The following is a 21,597-nucleotide window of genomic DNA, read 5'->3' as shown; positions in this document are numbered from 1 at the left end:
GGTTCAACATGAATGGAAGCAAGTCGTAGTGGCCTACTTTCTGTATCAAATTCTAATCCAGACAAACAGCAGTTTTCAACTAACTTTGTAACACCTATCGTCGATAAGGATAAAGAACAAACCTTTCGACTCAAGGCGTCCGCTGCCGCATTTTCCTTCCCTGGATAGTATTTGATCTCGCAATCAAAGTCCTTTAGCAGATGAAGCCATCTACGTTGTCTCATGTTCAGTTCTGATTGAGAAAATAGTTACTTCAGGCTTTTGTGATCGGAGTAAATCTCAAAATTTCTCGCCGTAGAGATAGTGACGCCATATCTTTAATGCAAATACGATAGCCGCCAATTCAAGATCGTGAATGGGGTATCGAACTTCATGTGGCTTCAATTGTCTCGAGACGTATGCGACCACATGACCTCGCTGCATTAGAATACATCCCAAACCTCTGTGAGAGGCATCACAATATACAATGAAATTACCCGTACCTGAAGGTATCGTCAGTACTGGAGCACTAGTCAGCTTCTTCATCAATTCCACGAAGCTAGACTCACAATCCTCCGACCATATAAATGGCGCATTCTTTTGTGTCAACTGGGTGATTGGCTTCGCAATACTGGAGAAATCTTTGATAAATCTTCTATAGTATCCTGCCAGACCCATGAAACTGCGTATTTCTGGCACAGAAGTCGGTCTCGGCCAACTGATCACAGCTTCCACTTTACTTGGATCTACAGCAATACCATCTCCAGATATGATATGTCCCAAAAAGACAACTCGATTCAACCAAAACTCGCACTTTGATAATTTAGCATACAATCTCTCATTCCTCAATGTCTGCAATACAATTCTGAGATGTTCTGCATGCTCATTTCTGTTCTTTGAATACACCAAAATGTCATCAATAAAGACAATCACAAAATCATCTAAATACCTCTGAAAGATTCGGTTCATCAAGCTCATAAACACCGCTGGGGCATTTGTTAAACCAAAAGGCATGACAATAAATTCGTAATGTCCATACCTGGTTCGAAATGCTGTCTTCGGTATGTCTACATCTCGAACTCTGAGCTGATGATATCCAGATCGCAAGTCAATCTTAGAATAAACAGAGGATCCCTGTAATTGATCAAAGAGATAGTCGATGCGCGACAATGGATATTTATTCTTCACTGTCGCTTTATTCAATTGCCGATAGTCTATACACAATCGCATCGATCCATCTTTCTTCCGCACAAAGAACATTGGTGCGCCCCAAGGAGATACACTGGGTCGGATATATCCCTTGGCTAGAAGATCTTCCAACTGTGCTTTCAGTTCTTTCAGTTCAACAGGCGCCATCCTATAGGGAGCTCGGGATATAGGAACAGTACCTGGCATAAGATCTATGCTAAAATCTACCTCTCGAGCTGGAGGTAACCCTGGGATTTCATCTGGGAACACATCCACAAAATCCCGTACTACTGGTAAATCTGCCAATGCCGGGCTTGATTTTTGTACATCTACAGCATACACAAGGAACCCATATGCCCCTTTCTGCAACAATCTATTCATAGTCAAAGCCGAAATCAAGGGAATCCGAGATCTGGAACCCTTTCCGTAGAATTTCCACTCTTCTGCCATTTCTGGTCTGAATCTGACAATCTTGTGGAAACAATCCACGGTGGCTCTGTACTTTGTTAACATGTCAATCCCAACAATGCAATCAAAATCATCTAACCCAAGTACTATACAATCTAGATCAATTTCATGACCCTCAAATTGTAAGATGCAATGTCTAACCGTGGTCAGAGCTATCAAACCACTTCCCAACGGAGAAGTAATGGACACTACATCCAACAAAGACTCAACAGGCAGGGAATCCAATAATGCAAATCGTTCTGAGATGAATGTATGCGATGCACCCGTATCTATCAATATATAAGCAGGATAACCGCAAAGGGAACAGTTACCTGCTATGACATCATCTGGGGCATCCTGTGCTTGCTCCTCTGTTAATGCAAACACCTGAGCCTGTTGTCGAGGAGGTTGGCTCACGGTCTGGCTACCTCTGCCTTTGGGCTGCGTCTGTGACTGTGGTGGCTTAAAGGAGTGTACAGATGAAGCTTGCCTCTCAGGCTGAGCTACGGATGCAGATGACCCTGCACCTTGAAATCTCTGTGAGCTTCTCTGGGGACACACTTTGGCGAAATGCCCTTGTTGCCTGCATATGTTACATCTGCCCCCTACACCCTGACACTGTTCTGTGGCATGCCTGCCACCACAAGAACTGCAATATACACCTGTGTACCTGGTACTCTGATCAAAACCACTCTGTCTGGATCCACTGGAGCTTGATGAGCTGCTCCCAGGTCTTTTGAACTGCTTTCCTTTCGCTTTCAGCTGATCCTTTCGCCCACTGCTACTACCGCCGCTGTCGAATCTAGGAGGAGGTTGTACTGGAGGTATGGTGGTCTCGGACTCGGGGCCACATACGGAACACTCCGCTGCCTAATAAATCCTGCTTCTGCTCCTTTGGCACGGTTCAAGGCCTCAGCGAAATTGTTGGGTCTTCCAGTATTTACCAACGTAAAAATATCAGGATTTAAGCCGTTTATGAACTGATCTGCCACGGCCTCATCACTACCTGAAACATGAGGTGCAAAACGAAGCAAGGAAGAAAATTTAGCGACGTACTCTTCGATGTTCAATTGCCCTTGCCTCAAGTTTGCAAATTCAGCGCCTTTATCTTTACGGTAGGATATAGGAAAGAATCGCTGATAAAACTCTGTCTTGAACACTTTCCATGTAATCTCCGTGCCACGCTGTTCCAATGCTCTTTTAATGTTCAACCACCAATTCTTAGCCACGTCTTGCAGTTGATGGCCAATGAGTTTCACTCTTTTCTCATCACTGTATTCCAAAGACTCGAACAACATCTCGATATCCTCCAACCAGCTTTCACATTCGATGGCGTTTTCTGTACCCCGTAAGGTAGGTGGTCTGAAAGACTGGAATCGTTTTAACAGAGTCTCCATGGGTGTAGCAGTAACGTCCATTGGATCCCCGGATGTGCTACCCTGTTCTGGTGCTGTGGGTCGTAGAGGCACTGCTGCTCTTCTAGGAGGCATGTATCTGATATTCAACAAATTAGTATACAAACTATACAAACTGTCTCAGCCCTCCTCTGATCATTTACCTCTGATCCAGAATCGGCTCTAATTCAGTCTTTACTAATACATGTTGTAGTACAAGTCAGATAACAATACAACATGCACTAATAAAAGCAATAAATCATGCTAGCACATCATAAGACAAGGAAGAAGACTCGATCTACCCCGCTTATTCTATCTTATCTTAATCTAAAGGATCTATCGCTCTGATACCACCTGTTGTGGGGACCCGGGCTCTAACTCTGTTCTTTGGGATTAAATAGATCATTAATATAAAAATTGGGTCAAATTTTCGCTTTTCAACATTCATTCTAATGTTATATAAACAAACGTAAAGTCTTTATTTATTTTACAAACATACAAACATGTCGTGTTCTAATACATAAATCCAACTAGTGTTTAATACAATACCAAATACAAATAGTCCAAGTCTACTAAAACCACTAGTCCTCTGCTGCGCCCGTAGTCTCCACGCTATATCAATCTCGTCTCTGTCTCGACCCAGATCCTGCCCCACCTGTTGTTATGCACACATACAGACATAACAACAGCCGGAAACTCCGGTGAGAACAAATCCCAGTATAAACATGTATATAATCAATCTAAACATGAAACATGCTATTATGAATGACAATCATATGAACATGCAATGCGAATCACACCATGTCTGGACTCGATTCGACTAGAACTCTAGGGATCCCGGTGTGAATAAGACGATCTATCACCTACCCTCCCAATCGGGGTGACAGTACGTCTTATTCCTAGACTTCGACCTAATCTGTATCCACATCTACAATAGGAGACGAATCTTCTCCTAAGCTGTGATATCACCGAACATCTAGAAGTTTGACTGTTTCTGTCAAGACTCCCTATCTTAAATGCAATGCATAACAATCTGCAAACAATGCATAAACATCTCAAAAGATTTGAATACAATTCATAAACAAATCACATTCATAATTCAAGATAAACAATAAATCTAGTATGTGATTTTGGTTGGGAAACTCAAATGGAATCTCATTTGAGTTGTATCTCCCCAAACAAAACATGTACTATACCTTTCGTACAACAATCTGTGTCGTACTCGAAGTCTCAACGTCAATTCGGTCAGCTTCAGTCTGAAATAACAATGTTGATACACATTCTATCAATTTCTAATCTCAATCAACACATATCTGATTCAATACTTGATCTTGGTATAGTTGATGGCATTACGGCATGAATTCTCGATACCAATCAACTCATATAACAGTATCAAATAACCTCAACTCATATTCATCATAATATCTATATCATAAGCCCATATTACTTCTGAAATCTCCATCTTCCAATTTAATACATGATAAAAAAATCATAACAATCACGTATAGTATCATTTTCTCGATCCGTTTACATTATTACGATGCCTATATTCTTAAGAACATCTAATAGCAATCACATCTTAATTCCTCCAATACATAAAATCTGAACCATGTTGGAATTCAAAAATACTTACATTACCTTGTAGCACTTAACGAGAGAAGCTCAAAAATGAAATCGGATTAACGTTTGGATGATTAAATCTTGTAAAATCAAGTCCTAGAAGGATTAAAATTTGGAGGGGATTTCTGAAAGTTTGGCCTTCTTTTTCTCGTTGCTAGCTGCTGAATGAAGACATACTATATATATATATATATATATATATATATATATATATATATATATATATATATATATATATATATATATATATATATATATATATATATATATATATATATATATATATATATATATATATATATATATATATTGCATGATTACCAACACATGGCTCATCCTTTGACATACACGTCTCGCGCATATGCACGACATCACCCGCGCATATGCGCGAGACCTACTGGTCTCGGCAATGCAGAATTTATCACCTCGCGCATATGCGCCATTTTTCTCGCGCATATGCGCCATTGCTACTGGAGGTGTCGCGCATATGCGCCGCTTCTTTCCGCGCATATGCGCCGATGCTACTGTAGGTGTCGCGCATATGCGCCACTTCTTTCCGCGCATATGCGCCGATGCTACTGTAGGTGTCGCGCATATGCGCCACTTCTTTCCACGCATATGCGCCGATGCTACTGTAGGTGTCGCGCATATGCGCCACTTCTTTCCGCGCATATGCGCCAATGCTACTGGAATTGTCGTTCATATGCGCCACTTATCTTCGCGCATATGCGCCAACTGTTCTGTCCTAATTTGAAGATTTTCTCCTCTTGTCCATGTATTTCCTATTCTCATCTCAATTAACACTCCTCATTATATATATGCATACTCATATATTCCGAGTATTATGTCAATGAGAACTGATAATCTCGAGCCTTACATTGTCTCTCTTGAAGGTTCTAGTATTTCTTACTTCAGTTATCCTTTTATTCTCTCTGATATTTGTCCCTCCAGATTAATAAAAGATTTCGATGTTGTGATTCGAGTGTTGTAACATCTAACATAAAACATCTGTTTTAAACCAATGTTTGCTTTCAGGGAAAGTTTACCGGTTGAATTCATGGGTAGTCAACTAAAGTTGGCTGAGTCATTGATCGACTAATTCAGGGGGAGTTGAGCTGTATAACCATGTTGGGGTGTTTTGTCCAGAAAGGCAAAAAGGGGGAGATTGAAAGGAATTAAATTCCTTGATATAGTTTCCTTTTTTTAATATAATATTTTTAATGTTTTGTCTTTCTATACTTGAGAATAATGTCTAATTTATGATGTGATCTCTTGTAGATTTGGTATTCGATATGAGAGTCATAATATTTTTAATATATGGAATCTTGATATCTTTAAGATATGAGATCCTTATTCTTTAAGTAGTTTTTTGCTAATAAAACTCTGGGGGTGCTTTAATAGAGGAACGAGTGAAAAAAGGATTGACACAGAGACGAAGGAGTTCGAAGAATTCTCGAGATTGAAGCCATCTCGTGCTATTGTTTATGTGTTGCTGGGAAGTGTTGACATCATATGAAGACAACACCTAATCACTGTTTTGATTAGTGTGTTGAATTTTTGAAGACCTTTTACTTCTCAGTTGATGCATCCTATGTATTTTGGTTATACGGTTTGTTAGTGGTTTAGGATGAAATTTGGTACTCGCCTTTATAAGGGAGTTGTTTGATTCTTTCACTAGTATTGGTTTTTGTAAACTTACAAGTTTTTCTAGTGAATTATTTTGCCCTGAGGCACCGCACAAGTATTTGATACTTGTGCATAATCAACTAACTCGTCTCTCGTATTATTATAATTCAGGTTGTGTGTTAACTTGTTAAACTGTAACTTCCGCTGCATGTTGTCGTGGGTGTTACAACACCCTCGCACAACACCTACATACTGATTCACACAACATTCACCCTCATCACTCTCACACTGTGGGAACAGAACTTTCAATTGCACTCCTTCAATGAGAATCGAACCCGTAACCTTGGCTTTGATACCAATTATAGGACCGAGTACTTACCGCTTTACCAAAAGCTATAGCTGGTAGTAATTGTGCAACTCAAATCTTTTAAACCGCACAACAGCTCAAGCACCACGGTTCGATCGCTCTACCAAATAGAGACAATTATTGCACCCAACAAAATTCACATTATTCATCCCATTTGATGACATCTTCCAAAATCTTGAATAACACTTTATAGCAACTTGACAAAAAAATTGAAAAAAAAAAATCAATAAAATACTTTGAATAGTAATGGTGGATAAGATGGTGGAAACTGCCAACATGATAATGAATAATCAATTCATAATGTCTTTTTCAAAATAAAATAATTTTTAAAATGCTTTGAAGAAACAAACGCTTTGCATGCCATTCATTGTGTCTCTTCCTTTTTAAAAAAAAAAAAATCATACAAAATAAATGTCAAAGAAGGGTTGAATAATTCATGTCAGTTTCATATTTAAACTTTGTTCAAGTTTTTAATTTTTTTTAAAAGCAAAAACTTTTGTGAGACGATCTCACGAGTCGTATTTTGTGAGACGGATCTCTTATTTAAGTCATCCATGAAAAAGTATTATTTTTTATGCTAAGAGTATTACTTTTTATTGTGAATATCGGTAGAGTTGACCCGTCTCACAGATAAAAATTCATATATCATCTCATAAGAAACATACTCTTTAAAACAATATGATAGTGAGGCAGCCATCACTCACTTTTGATTAATGAAATAAGGCACAAGCGTCAAAATTGATGGACAGTAACTTAATTTTACCAATATCATATACCAACTCACATAGAATATATCTTTTACTGTCTATTCTATATTATAACAAACTAGGAGTTTAATCACGTTTTAATAATTAGAACTATCAAAAAATATTATTAAAAAATCACAATCAAAATTCTTAATTTTAATGTAATATCTAATTGTTTTAACAGAAATCTTTTAACCCTGAAAAGTATTGTACAAACTTTACTAATTTAATTCTAGATTACATTGCCATATTATTTTTTTATATAAAAAAGCATAAATTACCATATTATTAATAAAGAGACGTGGGGTATATTGGATAAAAAACTTTCAAGAAACATAACAAATTCCAATAAATAAAATATTATAACCCTCGAGATAAAGCCATTTTCAAAGATGATAGAGCCCCAAAAAGACGCAATCCATCATTATTTTAATCCTAAATTTCATCAAATCACATTATCCAACAAGGATTGGAATTAATACTAATTTATAGAAGAAAAATTAGTGGGCATTGCTTCGTTAAATTATACACTCTTACAGTCACAATCATAATTTGTTTTTTTAGTGCATGATATTTTAATTTCATTGGCTATAATGTGTAGGGTATGAATGTTCGATGTTGATTAAAAAAAACTAAATAAACTTTTAAGAGTAGGTCTCTTGTGAGACGGTCTCACGAATTTTTATCTGTGAGACGGGTCAATCCTACCGATATTCACAATAAAAGGTAATACTCTTAGCATAAAAAGTCATATTTTTCATGGATGACCCAAATAAGATATCTGTCTCACAAAATATGACCTGTAAAATTGTCTCACACAAGTTTTTGCCAACTTTTAAAGAATCATTTATGGTGGATCCGTTAGATAAAAGGTAATACTCTTAGCATAAAAAGTCATATTTTTCATTTTTGGTTTATTTTCTTAACTGATAAAATTTACTACATTAGTAAAAAAAAAGTAGAAAGATAGTAAAAATATATAATATTGGTGACAATTATTTATAGTAGTTGTCTACGCAGATGCATGTGGGGGTGTGGGGGAAGGTTTATAATTCAAGAAATTCGAATATTGAATTATGATTATTAAAGCAAATTAAATAACGAAAAGAGATATGGTATGATTTGAAAATTGAAAATAAGCAAAAGTTGGTGCCTTTTTGCCTACTAAAAAAATAAAATGAAATAGAGATTGTGGATCAAGATTCAAGCATGCATGAGATATCATAATAAAAAGTAGAATAATTTTTAACCAAGAAACCCTACCCACCACGATTGCATGTTCTTTCATAAAACAATCACTACTTCCCAACATTCTATGACTCGGGCATAAAAGGGGCACTTTAGATTTTCTAAGATTTTTAATGAAGTCATCTTGTGTTCTACTAAGAGATCATTTTCTTTTAAATATTATTGGATCGATCTGAAATCTAAATACATACAAAAATATTATAATTTTTGGTAAAAACAAGAAATGATAGATCTTCTTTAGTTGTATTATAAAAGTATATATTTTATTAAGCTAGGTATTTGAAAAGTTTTGAAACCCCGAACAAAATTCGAGTTTTCGGTTTCACTTCAGTATTCTTTTGTGTCAAGTTAATACATTCCAGTCCCATGTAATCATTTTCCGGTGAAAAGAACTAAAACGATTGGGAAAAAAGGTTAGCTAATGGACTAAAATTGTAAATTGATTGTGAATTAATTGATAACACGATAAAAAATGGAAAATATGCAAGTATAACAAGACCAAAAATATTATTGTCTTGCTAGGAAAAAACATTGCAAAAGTAGTGAGAAGAGTAAGGTAGGACTGGAAAAGACCAAAGCTCGAATATTATTTTACTATTTCTATACAAAATTAAGCCTTCGTTAAGAACACGTTGATAAGCAATCAACTTTTTGTGAAAAAAATGTAATATTAAAAAAAGAGAGCGGAAAAATCAAAATGCCACTTGCATAGTTAGAATCTTTCCCATTTGCATGTATGACAAATCAAACAAGACATTGCAAGTTTGCACATAGAAAAAGCAAGGGAAGTAGAGGAAAGAAATAAACAGTTAAAAAGAGGAAACATGAAAAGGGAATGAACAATTCACCACGCAGAATCATTCTCCACAAATAAAATATAACCAATGAAAAATACTGTACAACTCCAGATTTCGATTGTTTCAGGTTCGAGTACATAAGTAGCAAATGCATGTAAGATCGTAGCTCATTGCTGTGTTCCGAACCACTCGGTATAGCAGCATTATAGCTTATAACATAGATAATACCAGAAGGAAGAATCTAAGAATTTGGATTTCGGGGGACTGGTTTATAGAAATTACATACAAAAAAAAGGTAGTTTGAAGGGGGACATTACCCTGCATTATCTGCTAGATCCACTCTGATGATGCGTGAGAGGCAAGATGGGGTAAATGGCATGGAAAACAACATGCAGTATTATACCAATTGGACTGATGCAAAAAGAGCGCTTTAGACAAAAATTGATTTTCCATTGATTTACAAAGGATTTATGTACAATTACAGAGTTAACTAAACAAACTCTCGACCTCCGGAAAGATTTTTTGCTTTAACCGGGGTGTTTGTATTAATCCGATTTCACACCGGGACTTGGTAAAATTATCACTTCCAACAATGCTAGTTATGCTAAAAGTTAGTTTCGCAAAATTTCCCATCAATCCTATTCTGAACTGCTTTGACAGCAGCAACTCTTGCTGCAGTGGCGGCCCTGTTTGCAGAAATCACGGATTTGTTCACTTGTTCATCCACACATCGGAGGTGAATTGTGTTTTCTGCTGTTTTTCTAGTAGCCTGCAAAGGTACAAGAACATAATAAAAAAAGTAGGAGAAATTTTTTTTCCAAACTCTAAGGTTGATGCAAATGAATCATATTATCATATGCATTAACGAGAATAGTCACCTGAACTGCTCGAAAAACTACATCAGTTAAAGGGTGAAGTGGAATCTTTAGATTACCACCATCCCATTCACCACATTTGGTCTCACTATTTCGGAAGGTATACATGCCATAACCTTGCTTGCGGCCTTCATGCCATGACCCTTCATAACAATGACCGTTGGCGAAGTGATAGACCCCAAAACCATGAATTTTGTCGTTAAAATATTCTCCTGCATATCTATCTCCATTTCTGTAAGATAATTGAAATAGATGCAATAAGTTAAATTCACTCAACACAGACGCAAAGGCCAGACAGAATCAAAAGGTTGTGAAAGGGATTATGCACCTTTTATAAAATTGATTATCAATTTTATAATAAATCCCTTAAAACGAAATCAGTCAACTCATTGAAATAAAAGACAAGATGTTTAAATTCTTAACTGTGCATTGGATATCACGTTTCTTAAGCTGTCATCCATTCACTAGATCAGTGACCAAGAAACGTAGAACGACTCAACAGAAAAGGTTGACTTTGTATTAGCCGTATTTAGGAAGTTCGAATCAAAATTACAACTTTCAGGTCAAGCTACAAGATCAACAAGTTCATACTTTATAGAACTAACAAACACCCTATTATCAACAAAAATATCTAACATTCATCTCTCATTCAAAGATTACAAGAACTAGTAATATCAAGAACGCAACTGAGTTAAAAAAAAAAATCAATATTTATCTCTTCCGACAATTGAACTCCAGGTAAATAAATGGAATCCAGGAACTAAGTTCAATCAGTTTGGACAAGACCATAACCGAGTTTTAAAAAAAATCAATCTTTATCTCTTCCGAAGCAAGAACATTGAAACATCCGAACGAACAAAGCCAATCTTTGTCCACAGAACCATAAAAGACACCAAGCGCAAGTATGACATCAAGAATAGATCAAGTCCGACACAAATCAACTTCAAACATCAAAAGGAAGAAAAGATTAACGAAAATCACAAAATTAAACTAAGAAAATGATTTTTTTTCTTAAAGCATGACCTGAAATGGTAACGGCCAAGTCCATGTTTAACCCCACACTTGAACTCCCCAATGTAACAGCTCCCATCTGCACAAGTCTGCTGTCCAACTCCATTACTCTGACCATTACACCACTCTCCAGCATAAGTATCCCCAGTGTAAAAGTTGTAAACTCCATAGCCATGCCTCAATCCAAGCCTGTACTGCCCTCTGTATCTGCTCCCCTTGGCCCAGCTCTCAATCCCATATCCATCATATCTCCCATCAACCCAGTCCCCTTCATATCTCCCATTGACAAAGTAATTGTACACTCCGCTGCCATTGCACTTCCCCTTGTGAGATTCCCCTTCATAGAAATCCCCGTTACTGTAAAATTCCACACCTTCTCTAACAATTTTATCTTTTTCGCACTGCTTCATCTCCGTTTCCTCAAAGTTCGCCTCTCCAATGAACCACTGCACCGGTTTTGTCTGGCTTTTGGAGCCAAAACAAGAAAAGCCAACTCTTTTACCATACTCATCACACAAATGCATGAAAATGGTAAAATTATGGCGAATAAACGCCCTTTTTCTCGACACGAAAAACAGTAAAATCGCAACAAAAACCAGAACCAGCAGTAGATTCTCCGAGGCGGGAATGTCATCCCTGTACGAGAAGGCGAAAAGCGTGTAAGCAGAGAGCATAATGATAGCGAGAACCGGCGCCAAGCTACCCGTTCCGGACCTCGGACCCGGTCGAACTGGTGGGGAGCAGGGCTTGCTGTGCGGCTTCTGTTCCTCGAGATCCTCCATTTCTTGATCAGGAGAGATCTCGCTCACCGAAGACAAGCTCTGAATCGATGATCTTATGGTCGGAGACGACCTGAGGAGTGAAGAATTCGTCCTTGTAAGCTTCGCCTGGCTCTTCTGACCCTCCATTATCAACTACCTCCCTACAATTCAATCTTATCGTTCGATCTTCTCCACTCCCCCGCCTACTCCACCAACCTCCTATAGCTCGAAAAACTATGCCTCATACACTCCGGCAAGGGCTCCATCTCCGGCGGTCCGCAGGATAAGCAGCAGTGGGGCATATGTTTAAATTGAATTCAAAGAGAGAGAGAGTCGTTATGGAATAGTTCAGAGCGGAGCGGATCTACTGTGATAGGCCCTATATTTATATGTACGAAAAGGCTGCCTTTGGGGACATCTTGATTTGATTCAGACCGTCGATGGAATATCTAACGGTGCATATCGATACGTGAATCTTGACTGTTCGATGTATGGTTCCCGCTGTTGACGGGAATGCATGGTCGTTGGATCTAGATTCCGGTCACGTGACAATACATATATAATTTAGATTTCTCGATTTTAGAAATCGTCAAACGGGCAAACCTTTAAATGGAATTGAAATTTTGTTTTTTGTTTTAAAGAAGAAACTATAATAGAATAAAAAAGAAAATAATAAGAAGATTACAATGAATATAAATTATAATTTTCATAGATATTGAAAATAAAATTTACTCATGCTCTAAAAAGAAATATATAAAATTTAGTGTTCAATTTAATCAAATTTTTGAAAATTTTAATCGCATATTGATTAAAGTGTAACATTTCGCTAAATCCTAGAAGTGAAGCACCAGGCGATACAAATTATAACTAAAATTTCTTAATATTTTGGCCACATGATTAAATTGAATATCTAAAACTAAATATTAAATAATTATATCATTTGATTTACTAAAATTATTTATATATATTCTCGAGTACAATAATTGTTTTTGTTAAGAAAATAATTGACGTAGATATTTTGGTCGTTCTACTTTTCAAATATTAGAGTTGTGATTAGTGTTGTATACGAATCGAGCCGGTTCACAAACTTTTCTACCCGATTCGATAAATATTTAATTCATATTTGAATTTATCGAACTCGAGACTCGAACATGTTTCGAACTTTTTTCGAACTAAACTACAGCCAAAATTATTTTGTTCAATAGTTTGCAAGCCGCACGTGAGCTTTAATAATTTACTAATATAATAATATTGTTATACACACACACACACACACACACACACACATACATATATATATATATATGCATTTCGAGATTTCGAACGTTTCAAACCTTCATGGTCGAACTTAACATCCGAACAATAATTCGATTATCCCGCAAATAGGTTCGAAGATTTCAAGTTAAACTTGAATTCGAACTTTCTTTCGAGCCGAACTCGAGCAAAAAAATTTAAAAATTTTGAGCTTTCAATCTGTTGGATCTGGTTTTCTATACGCCCAAACGCAGCGGAAGTTTTAAAATTTTTTATTTTATTTTGAAAAACAAAATAATTTTGCTTTAGGCGCTCATATGATTTAACAAAACATTCATAGGATGTTTAGAAAATTATACCTTTGGTGAATAAATCACTGGACTCCAACTAATCCGGTATAAACGGATTAGCTCTTGTTGATTCCCTACGAACTTTCTTCAATGAAATCCTCCTATCAAGTCCACGACTAGATAATATGTTCCTCTTTCAAATTGCACTAGAGAATGTGAAAGAGATTTTTCGTATGAGAGGAAATTGAGAGACGGCTCAATATTTTCTATTCTCAAAACAAGTGGCCGAATTCCTTTTCCTTTTGAGTGGAGGCTCACGTAGGATTGTGTGGTGGTGGCTAGGGTTTTTTTGTTTGCTTGTGTTATATATAATTAAATTAAACCCTAATTACATAATTAACATTAATGGGCTTGATTTAATTAATTGAGCTAGTCCAACTAGTTTAATTAATTTAATCAAAGTCCATTAAAACTTTGATTATTTAATATGTTGGACTTGTACCCCTACAAGCCCATTAAACATATTATCCATCATATTTAATTTATTAATTAATTAACTCAACTTTTGAGCTTAATAAATTAAATACATTATAAATTCAACATTTGAATTTATTATTTAAATTATAAAGTCAACTACTTGAATTTACATCACCTCCAAAATTTAATATTTAATAAACCCAACATTTGAGTTTAATAAATTAAATTCTCAAATTTTATAAATTCAACTACTTGAATTTATCATAAATTCAACTCCTTGAATTTACTATATAATATAAATTCAACTTCTTGAATTTATTCTCTCAACGGGAACACACGATCCAGTACTTGTGTGACCCTCAATGGTTCAGGGATACAGCTAGCTGTGGGTTCACAACTCTTTGTGATTCAGGACATAATCTTTTATTCGGGCTTACCCTAGTTAGCCCCATTCTTTTCATCAACACCTTGATCAAGAATGTCAGAACTCATTTCTGATTGCACCAATCGGATCATAGTAAGAGCGTCGAGTAGCATCGCCCCATGATCCCCTAGGTATCACTGATAGTGCCTGCAAGAACCAGTCGATTATGATTAGCGTACAGTACGGTCCCTTTATCTCATATATCCCGATCGAATCTGCAACCATTGGTTCATCGAGGGTTGCATATTAATTCGATAACTATGTGATAACTATAATAGTGGCATCGCGTGTACTATTTGGTGAACTCCTTCTCCAACGTACATCTCGTACTCTGGCCAGAGATTCCATGCACTATTATTTCATTAGATCACATAGGATATCCACACCCGTAGGTGAGCAGTGAATTCCCGACTACAATGCACTGGCTCCTATATGTGTCGTAACTGTACCCAACCTCGCCACCTAATGACTCTCCTGGAGCCGGTAAACGAGTCAAAGCACAGCCCTAGCATATAGAGCCTCAGTGTTGTCTCGGGTCGTAAGGACTAATGGTGTACAATCATAACCACGGACTTATCCTCTCGATGAATGATAACCACTTGGAAAGTCCGAGGGAGGGTTGTTCGGTATAATCATCATATGACTACCCATCTGCATGTTTGGACATCTCTATGCCCTTACTAAGAAATACAGTACACAACATCACATATGCTAGTCTCGAGCTCAAGCGACCTTTATCCATGTTTTAGGCGGCTGAATCGACTAGGAACGAATTTAGATCATACAGTATTTACAAAAGAGTTTCAACATCGAATTACGATTCATTTGTATTAAAGTATAATCAAGGTCTTTATCTATGTTTGATAACATGGGTATACAGATAAAGAAATAACAAACCATGAAATAATAATTATATTAAAATAAAGATTGTTTATTACACTTGAGTCAATAAAATCCCTAGCCAACAGTTGGCTTGCAGGGCATCTACTCTAACACAATCGAGCTCGAACTCGAATATACTTAATTCAAACTAAATCCGAACCTTAAATTTTTATCAATATTCGATTCGATTTAGTTCGTTTACATCCTAGTTGCGATGTTGATATTAACTATAACTTTCACTTATTTTTGGGCTAAATTTTGGTAGGCCCAAATTAATTGGGTCCAAACCCAAAAGAATAAAGTAGCGGATCAATACAAAATAATTTGAATGAATCAAACAACAACCATGCAGAAGAAGATCGTGAATGTGAAGGAAGTGGGGAGAATCGCAAAATCAGTGAAAGGGAAGCATCGACTGAAAAAGAAACAGAACTCAACACATCAAACTCAACAATTCTCCAACACAAACTCTACAAATTTTAGTTGGTCTGGTTTAAGAATTTTCATTTTTCATTCAAGATTCTACCTTTATAATTTATTTTCAATCTAATTTTCAGCAAACTTTATTATATTTTACATGTTTTGTGAATTCCTTGTAATTTGTAAATATATAATCATTACGTGAGTTTATTTCTTCGATTTTTAAACAATTTTCATCGTTTTGAACATGATATTTTCTTGAGAGATTGGAACTTACTCTAGAATTTGATTCTTTTATGTTGTTTGAATTCCTATAAGTTGATTTTTTTATGTTTTTACTCAAGTTGGTGCATTTGCACCTGACACAACCGTATTCACAAAATTTGTAGCAAACAAAAAGTGGCACGCCCACTAGGACCGAAAAAATGTTGCCAAAACGAAGGGACAAATATGAGAAGATAGATAGGAGTAGAAAGTTTTACCAACCTTTGAAGAGGAGTTTAATGAAGAAATGATTGCAGAATAGGTTTTTGTTCATGATATGATTGAGCATATTGAAGGCCAACAACATGACCACAATGTTTTCAAGGAGTAGCAAACATTTAAAATTGTCATTATATGAATAATTAGTAACATGTATGAAGTTGTCATTAACATCTTATAATGACATTAAAAATGTCAGTAAGTTTAAGACGACATTGGAATAGAGGACATTTATTGGAGGTGTCACTAGAACTTAAATGTCACTAAATATTGAATATGATGATATTTATGAATGTCACCATAAGCATTTATTTTTGTAGTGGCCTCATGTCGTGTTCTCGTGATAAAGATCGTGTAACGGGTCTCTTGCTAGCGGAAACCTGGTAATCCAGATTCCAGTTAGTCTTGTGGGACTTTCGTCCTTGTCGACCTATCGTCTGAATGTAGTTAAGGCTCGATAGAGAGAACCTTGCGATCTCTGAATTTTTGTTTACTGGAAGAAAATGTGATGATCTTTTATTCAACCTTGAATGAATATATATACAAAAGAGTCCTAGCTCCACAATCTCCTAGAGATGATAACCAAATCTTATCCTAAAAATGAAAAGATAACAAACCCGATCCTAAATACCAAATCCTATCGAAAATAAATCAAACAGCTACTGAAAAAGATCCTAATCCCTAGACTTAAATTTGCCGTGCGTGAATCTCTTGTAAATCAAATCTTTCGGCTTATCTTGTGGTGTTTGGCCTGCGGAAATGTTCGTGACATCACCCACCCCCTGAGATTGGTGTTTGTCCGCAAACACAAAAGCTGGAAAACGTCCGGTGAATAATGCCACATCTTCCCATGAAGCTTCAGCTGGTGATAGCCCTTGCCAATGAATTAACAACTCCGTTCTGCCCTTGTGAACTCTCTGATCGAGGATGGCTTGAGGAGTAGGTAGTTGCTCTCCCGAGGACAGGGCCGGAAGTGTGGATTCGCATGTTTCTGCTCCCCGAAATGGTTTTAAAAATGATATATGGAAAACTGGATGCATTTTGGCGGAACCTGGGAGCTCGAGTTTGTAGGCCACTGACCCAATACGCTCCAAGACCTTAAAAGGTCCATAGAATCGAGGAGATAACTTCCGATTGGCTCGTGCTGATAGGCTTAAGTGGCGATACGGTTGGAGTTTTAATAATACCATATCGTTGATATTGAACTGCAGCTCACGATGGTTGTTGTCATATTGCACCTTCATTCAATTTTGGGCATGTAGTAGTCGTTCCCTGACGTTTTGGAGTACCCTGTCACGAGACATCAGTGCCTGCTCTACGGCCTCGAGGCGAGCTACCCCTTGACAGTACGATAGGAGGCTAGGCGGCTGCCGCCCATAAATGACTTCAAACGGAGTGGCACGCAATTACGAATGGAAACTTGTATTGTAGCAATATTCAGCCCAGGCGAGCCATTCGCCCCATTTCTTCGGGTAGTCGCTTGTAAAACAACGTAAATACATCTCCAGAACTCGATTAACCGCCTCCGTTTGTCCATCAGACTGAGGGTGGTAAGAAGAACTGAAACAAAGTTTGGTCCCTTGTAAGCGAAACAGCTCTTTCCAAAATGCACTCGTGAAGGTGACATCCCGATCGCTGACAATGGACTCGGGCAGGCCATGTAGTTTAAACACATGGTCAAAAAATATGCGGGCCACAGATACAGCAGTATAAGGGTGAGCGAGTGGAATAAAATGAGCGTACTTTGAGAAACGGTCTACCACCACGAAGATCACACTTTTCCCCTGCGAAGAGGGTAGTCCCTCCACAAAATCCATCGAGATATCTGCCCAGACTTGGTGAGGTATCGGTAGGGGTTGAAGGAGGCCTGCCGGTTGAAGATGTTCAACTTTATTCCGTTGGCAAACCAAGCAAGAGGCCACGAATTCTTTCACCTGGGGTCGCATTCCTGCCCAATAGAAGTCGCGATGCACTCGCTGGAAAGTCTTTTGGTACCCTTCATGGTACGAATTGTGCAGTGCCCCAATAATCCGAGAGATCAATGGGGAAGTCGGGGGAAGAAATATACGCGCCTTATACAGCAACAGTCCATCCGCATAAGACCAATTCGCCTGTGGATTAGCGCCTGTATGGGTTTTAATGAGCTGCTGAATTTCATCCGAGTGTGCGTGTTCTGCTTTAATATCATCCAAAAAATCCCAAGAGGGTACGGAGACAGCAGTAGCGCATATCGTAGCTGATTCCCGGCGGGACAAGGCGTCTGCTACGGTATTAGAATTTCCCGACTTGTATTCGATTTTGAAATCAAACCCCAATAACTTGCAAAGCCACCGTTGTTGGGATGGCGTTGCAATTCGTTGTTCTAGCAGGTATTTGAGGCTGTAGTGGTCGGTTCGAACAACAAATGGTTGGCCCCAAAAATACGAGCGCCAATGCCGGATTGCTCGTGTTAAACCCATGAGCTCTTTCTCGTAAGCTGGTAGTTTTCTGTGGTGTTGGGCGAATGAATGGCTGAAGAAAGCAATGGGGCATCCGTCTTGCTGGAGTACAGCCCCAATACCCAAGTCCGACGCATCACACTCCACGACAAAGGTTTTGGAAAAATTCGGGAGGGTGAGAACCGGTGTTGTAGTGAGGGCGTTTTTGAGTTTCTCAAATGCCGTGGTGGACTCCGTGGACCACTTGAAGGAATTTTTTCGAAGTAGAGCGGTTAGCGGGGCAGCAATCAATCCATAATTCCGTACAAAACGGCGATAATAGCCCGTTAAACCAAGGAACCCACGTAAAGCTGTTGGTGAGGTTGGCTGTGGCCAATCTGTGATGGCCTCAATTTTGGACATATCAACCTTAGCCCCTGATTGTGAGATCACATGGCCCAAGTATGCAACTTCCGGTTGAGCAAAGAAACATTTGGAGCGTTTTAAGAACAACTGGTGTTGCTGTAGCGTAGTGAGGACTATGTGCAAGTGATGCAGATGACTTTCCCATGTAGGGCTATAGATCAAAATATCGTCAAAAAATACGAGAACAAATTTCCGTAGATAGGCTTGGAACACATAGTTCATAAGAGCCTGGAATGTAGCTGGCGCATTGGTGAGACCGAATGGCATAACCACAAATTCGTAGTGTCCATGATGTGTTCGGAATGCTGTCAAGGGAATGTTGCCTGAATCCATGCGAATTTGGTGATATCCTGCTCGTAAATCGAGTTTTGTAAAGAAAGAAGCGCCAAATAGCTCGTCCAATAGTTCCTCGATGATGGGAATAGGAAACTTGTCCTTGATTGTCTTAGCGTTTAGAGCTCGGTAATCCACACAAAACCTCCAAGTTTTATCTGCCTTTGGAACTAGGATGGCTGGTGAGGAAAACGGTGAAGTACTGTGGCGAATAAATCCCTTGGAAAGCATTTCGGTACATTGCCTCTCTATTTCATCCTTCTGGGAATGTGCATAACGATATGGGCGGACAGCAATAGGGCTCGTCCCGTGTTCGAGAATGATTTTGTGACTGAAGATACGGGAGGGGGGTAGGTCCGAAAGTTCTTCAAAGACTGCTGAAAATCCTAGAAGAAGGCCGTGGAGGTCATGATCAAAATCCTTCTGCACTTGTATGGTGGCGAGCTGGCCACTTGATCTAGGCTGGTCCTTGGCAATTCCCTGAAGAGTAACTTGCTGTCCCTGTGACAAAAATTGCATACTCATTTTGCCGAAATCCCATTGAATGGGTCCCAACAGTTGGAGCCAATTGACCCCTAGAATTGCCCCAAAACCTCCCAAGGGAATAATAACGAAATCGATGCAGAATTTATGTTCATCCAATCTTAAAACCATGTTATGACATACTCCTGTACATGGGATCCGTCTCCCATTTGCCACCAAAACCCGGAGAGTAGATTTGGTTTCCATTGAGAGCCCCAGACTCTGAGCCAATGGTTTATCCAGGAAGCAATGTGTGCTGCCCGAATCAATTAAGACAAGGAGTGATTTGCGTGAGATTGACCCCTTGATTTGCATAGTTTGCGCCCCCCGTGTTCCTGTTAACGCATGAATCGAAAGCGCTGGCTCTTCTTCATCAACATGAGGGTTTTGGTCATCATTGTGTGTTGCATCATCTACTGTTTCGATCCAAAATAACCTCTTACAGCGGTGCCCTAGAAGATATAATTCGTCGCAATTATAACACAGTCCTTTTGCTTTGCGTTCCTCCATCTCGGAGCGATTTAGTCGTCGGATAAATGGACCCGTTGGTGGTTGGGCAGTAGGACGTCGTGTAGGGGCCGTAGTGGTGGAAGAACGCGCACCAGAGCGCACATCATATAATCGCGCAAGGCGCATTGCCCTTGGTAAGTCCAGCGGCAGATGGATGAGGACCTCCGCTGCAATGCCCTCGTGTAGTCCACTAATAAAAAGTTCCACCAGTTGATCTTGAGATAGATTGGTCGTCCTCGCCATTAAGTGTTCGAACTTTCTTTTGATAGTCTTCCACAGAACTCGTTTGTCTTAATTTAGAGAGTTCTCCCAATCTGGTGCAGCGTAGGATTGGGCCGAAACGTAAGTGGCATTGCTCTTTGAATTCATTCCACGTCATGTTGGGGCTGTTTTCTTCCACCTTCAGAAACCATAATTGCGCATCACCCTCCAAATGAAATGCTGCGATCCCTACTCGTTCGTGAACCGGTGTGTTCTGATGTCGGAAGAGAAATTCACAGTGGGTGAGCCACCCAAGAGGATCGGCCCGCCCATCATATCGAGGGAGGTCCAGTCGTGTATAGCGCTGCCCTCCGAAAAAATTTTCTCCCCTCTCTGATCCGCCGCGCCGTGCATCGTTGAGTTCCTCGCGTTGCTGTCCGTATCATTATTTTGCATGGGTTCTGTTCGAACAGCTGCTACGGAAAGGGATAGCTCTTCTAGTTGTGCTCGAAACCCTTGCTGAATCAGATCCTGTGCTTTCTTGTCTTCTATATACATTTTCATGAATGCATCCAATTGTTTCGAGATGGACGAGTCACCCATTACACCCTGCTCTGATACCACTTTGTCGTGTTCTCGTGATAAAGATCGTGTAACGGGTCTCTTGCTAGCGGAAACCTGGTAATCCAGATTCCAGTTAGTCTTGTGGGACTTTCGTCCTTGTCGACCTATCGTATGAATGTAGTTAAGGCTCGATAGAGAGAACCTTGCGATCTCTGAATTTTTGTTTACTGGAAGAAAATGTGATGATCTTTTATTCAACCTTGAATGAATATATATACAAAAGAGTCCTAGCTCCACAATCTCCTAGAGATGATAACCAAATCTTATCCTAAAAA

At 38.6% G+C, this 21,597-nt stretch overlaps 1 protein-coding gene across 1 annotated transcript; it reads right to left on the bottom strand.

Moving 5' to 3' along the window:
- Positions 1–9,835: 9,835 nt before the first annotated feature.
- Positions 9,836–12,406, bottom strand: LOC140837491 (uncharacterized). The gene is made up of 3 exons (XM_073203661.1): positions 11,311–12,406; positions 10,291–10,519; positions 9,836–10,181 (listed from the first exon to the last, which is right to left on the bottom strand). The coding sequence occupies exons 1-3, from the start codon at positions 12,204–12,206 to the stop codon at positions 10,017–10,019; spliced, it is 1,290 nt and encodes a 429-aa protein (XP_073059762.1). The 5' UTR covers positions 12,207–12,406; the 3' UTR covers positions 9,836–10,016.
- Positions 12,407–21,597: the final 9,191 nt, after the last annotated feature.

The sequence above is a fragment of the Primulina eburnea genome, chromosome 7, assembly GCF_022965805.1.
Source record: "Primulina eburnea isolate SZY01 chromosome 7, ASM2296580v1, whole genome shotgun sequence".
Taxonomy (NCBI): Eukaryota; Viridiplantae; Streptophyta; class Magnoliopsida; order Lamiales; family Gesneriaceae; genus Primulina; species Primulina eburnea.
The sequence above is the reverse complement of the archived record's forward strand: the minus strand, read 5'-3'. Positions and strand labels throughout refer to the sequence as shown.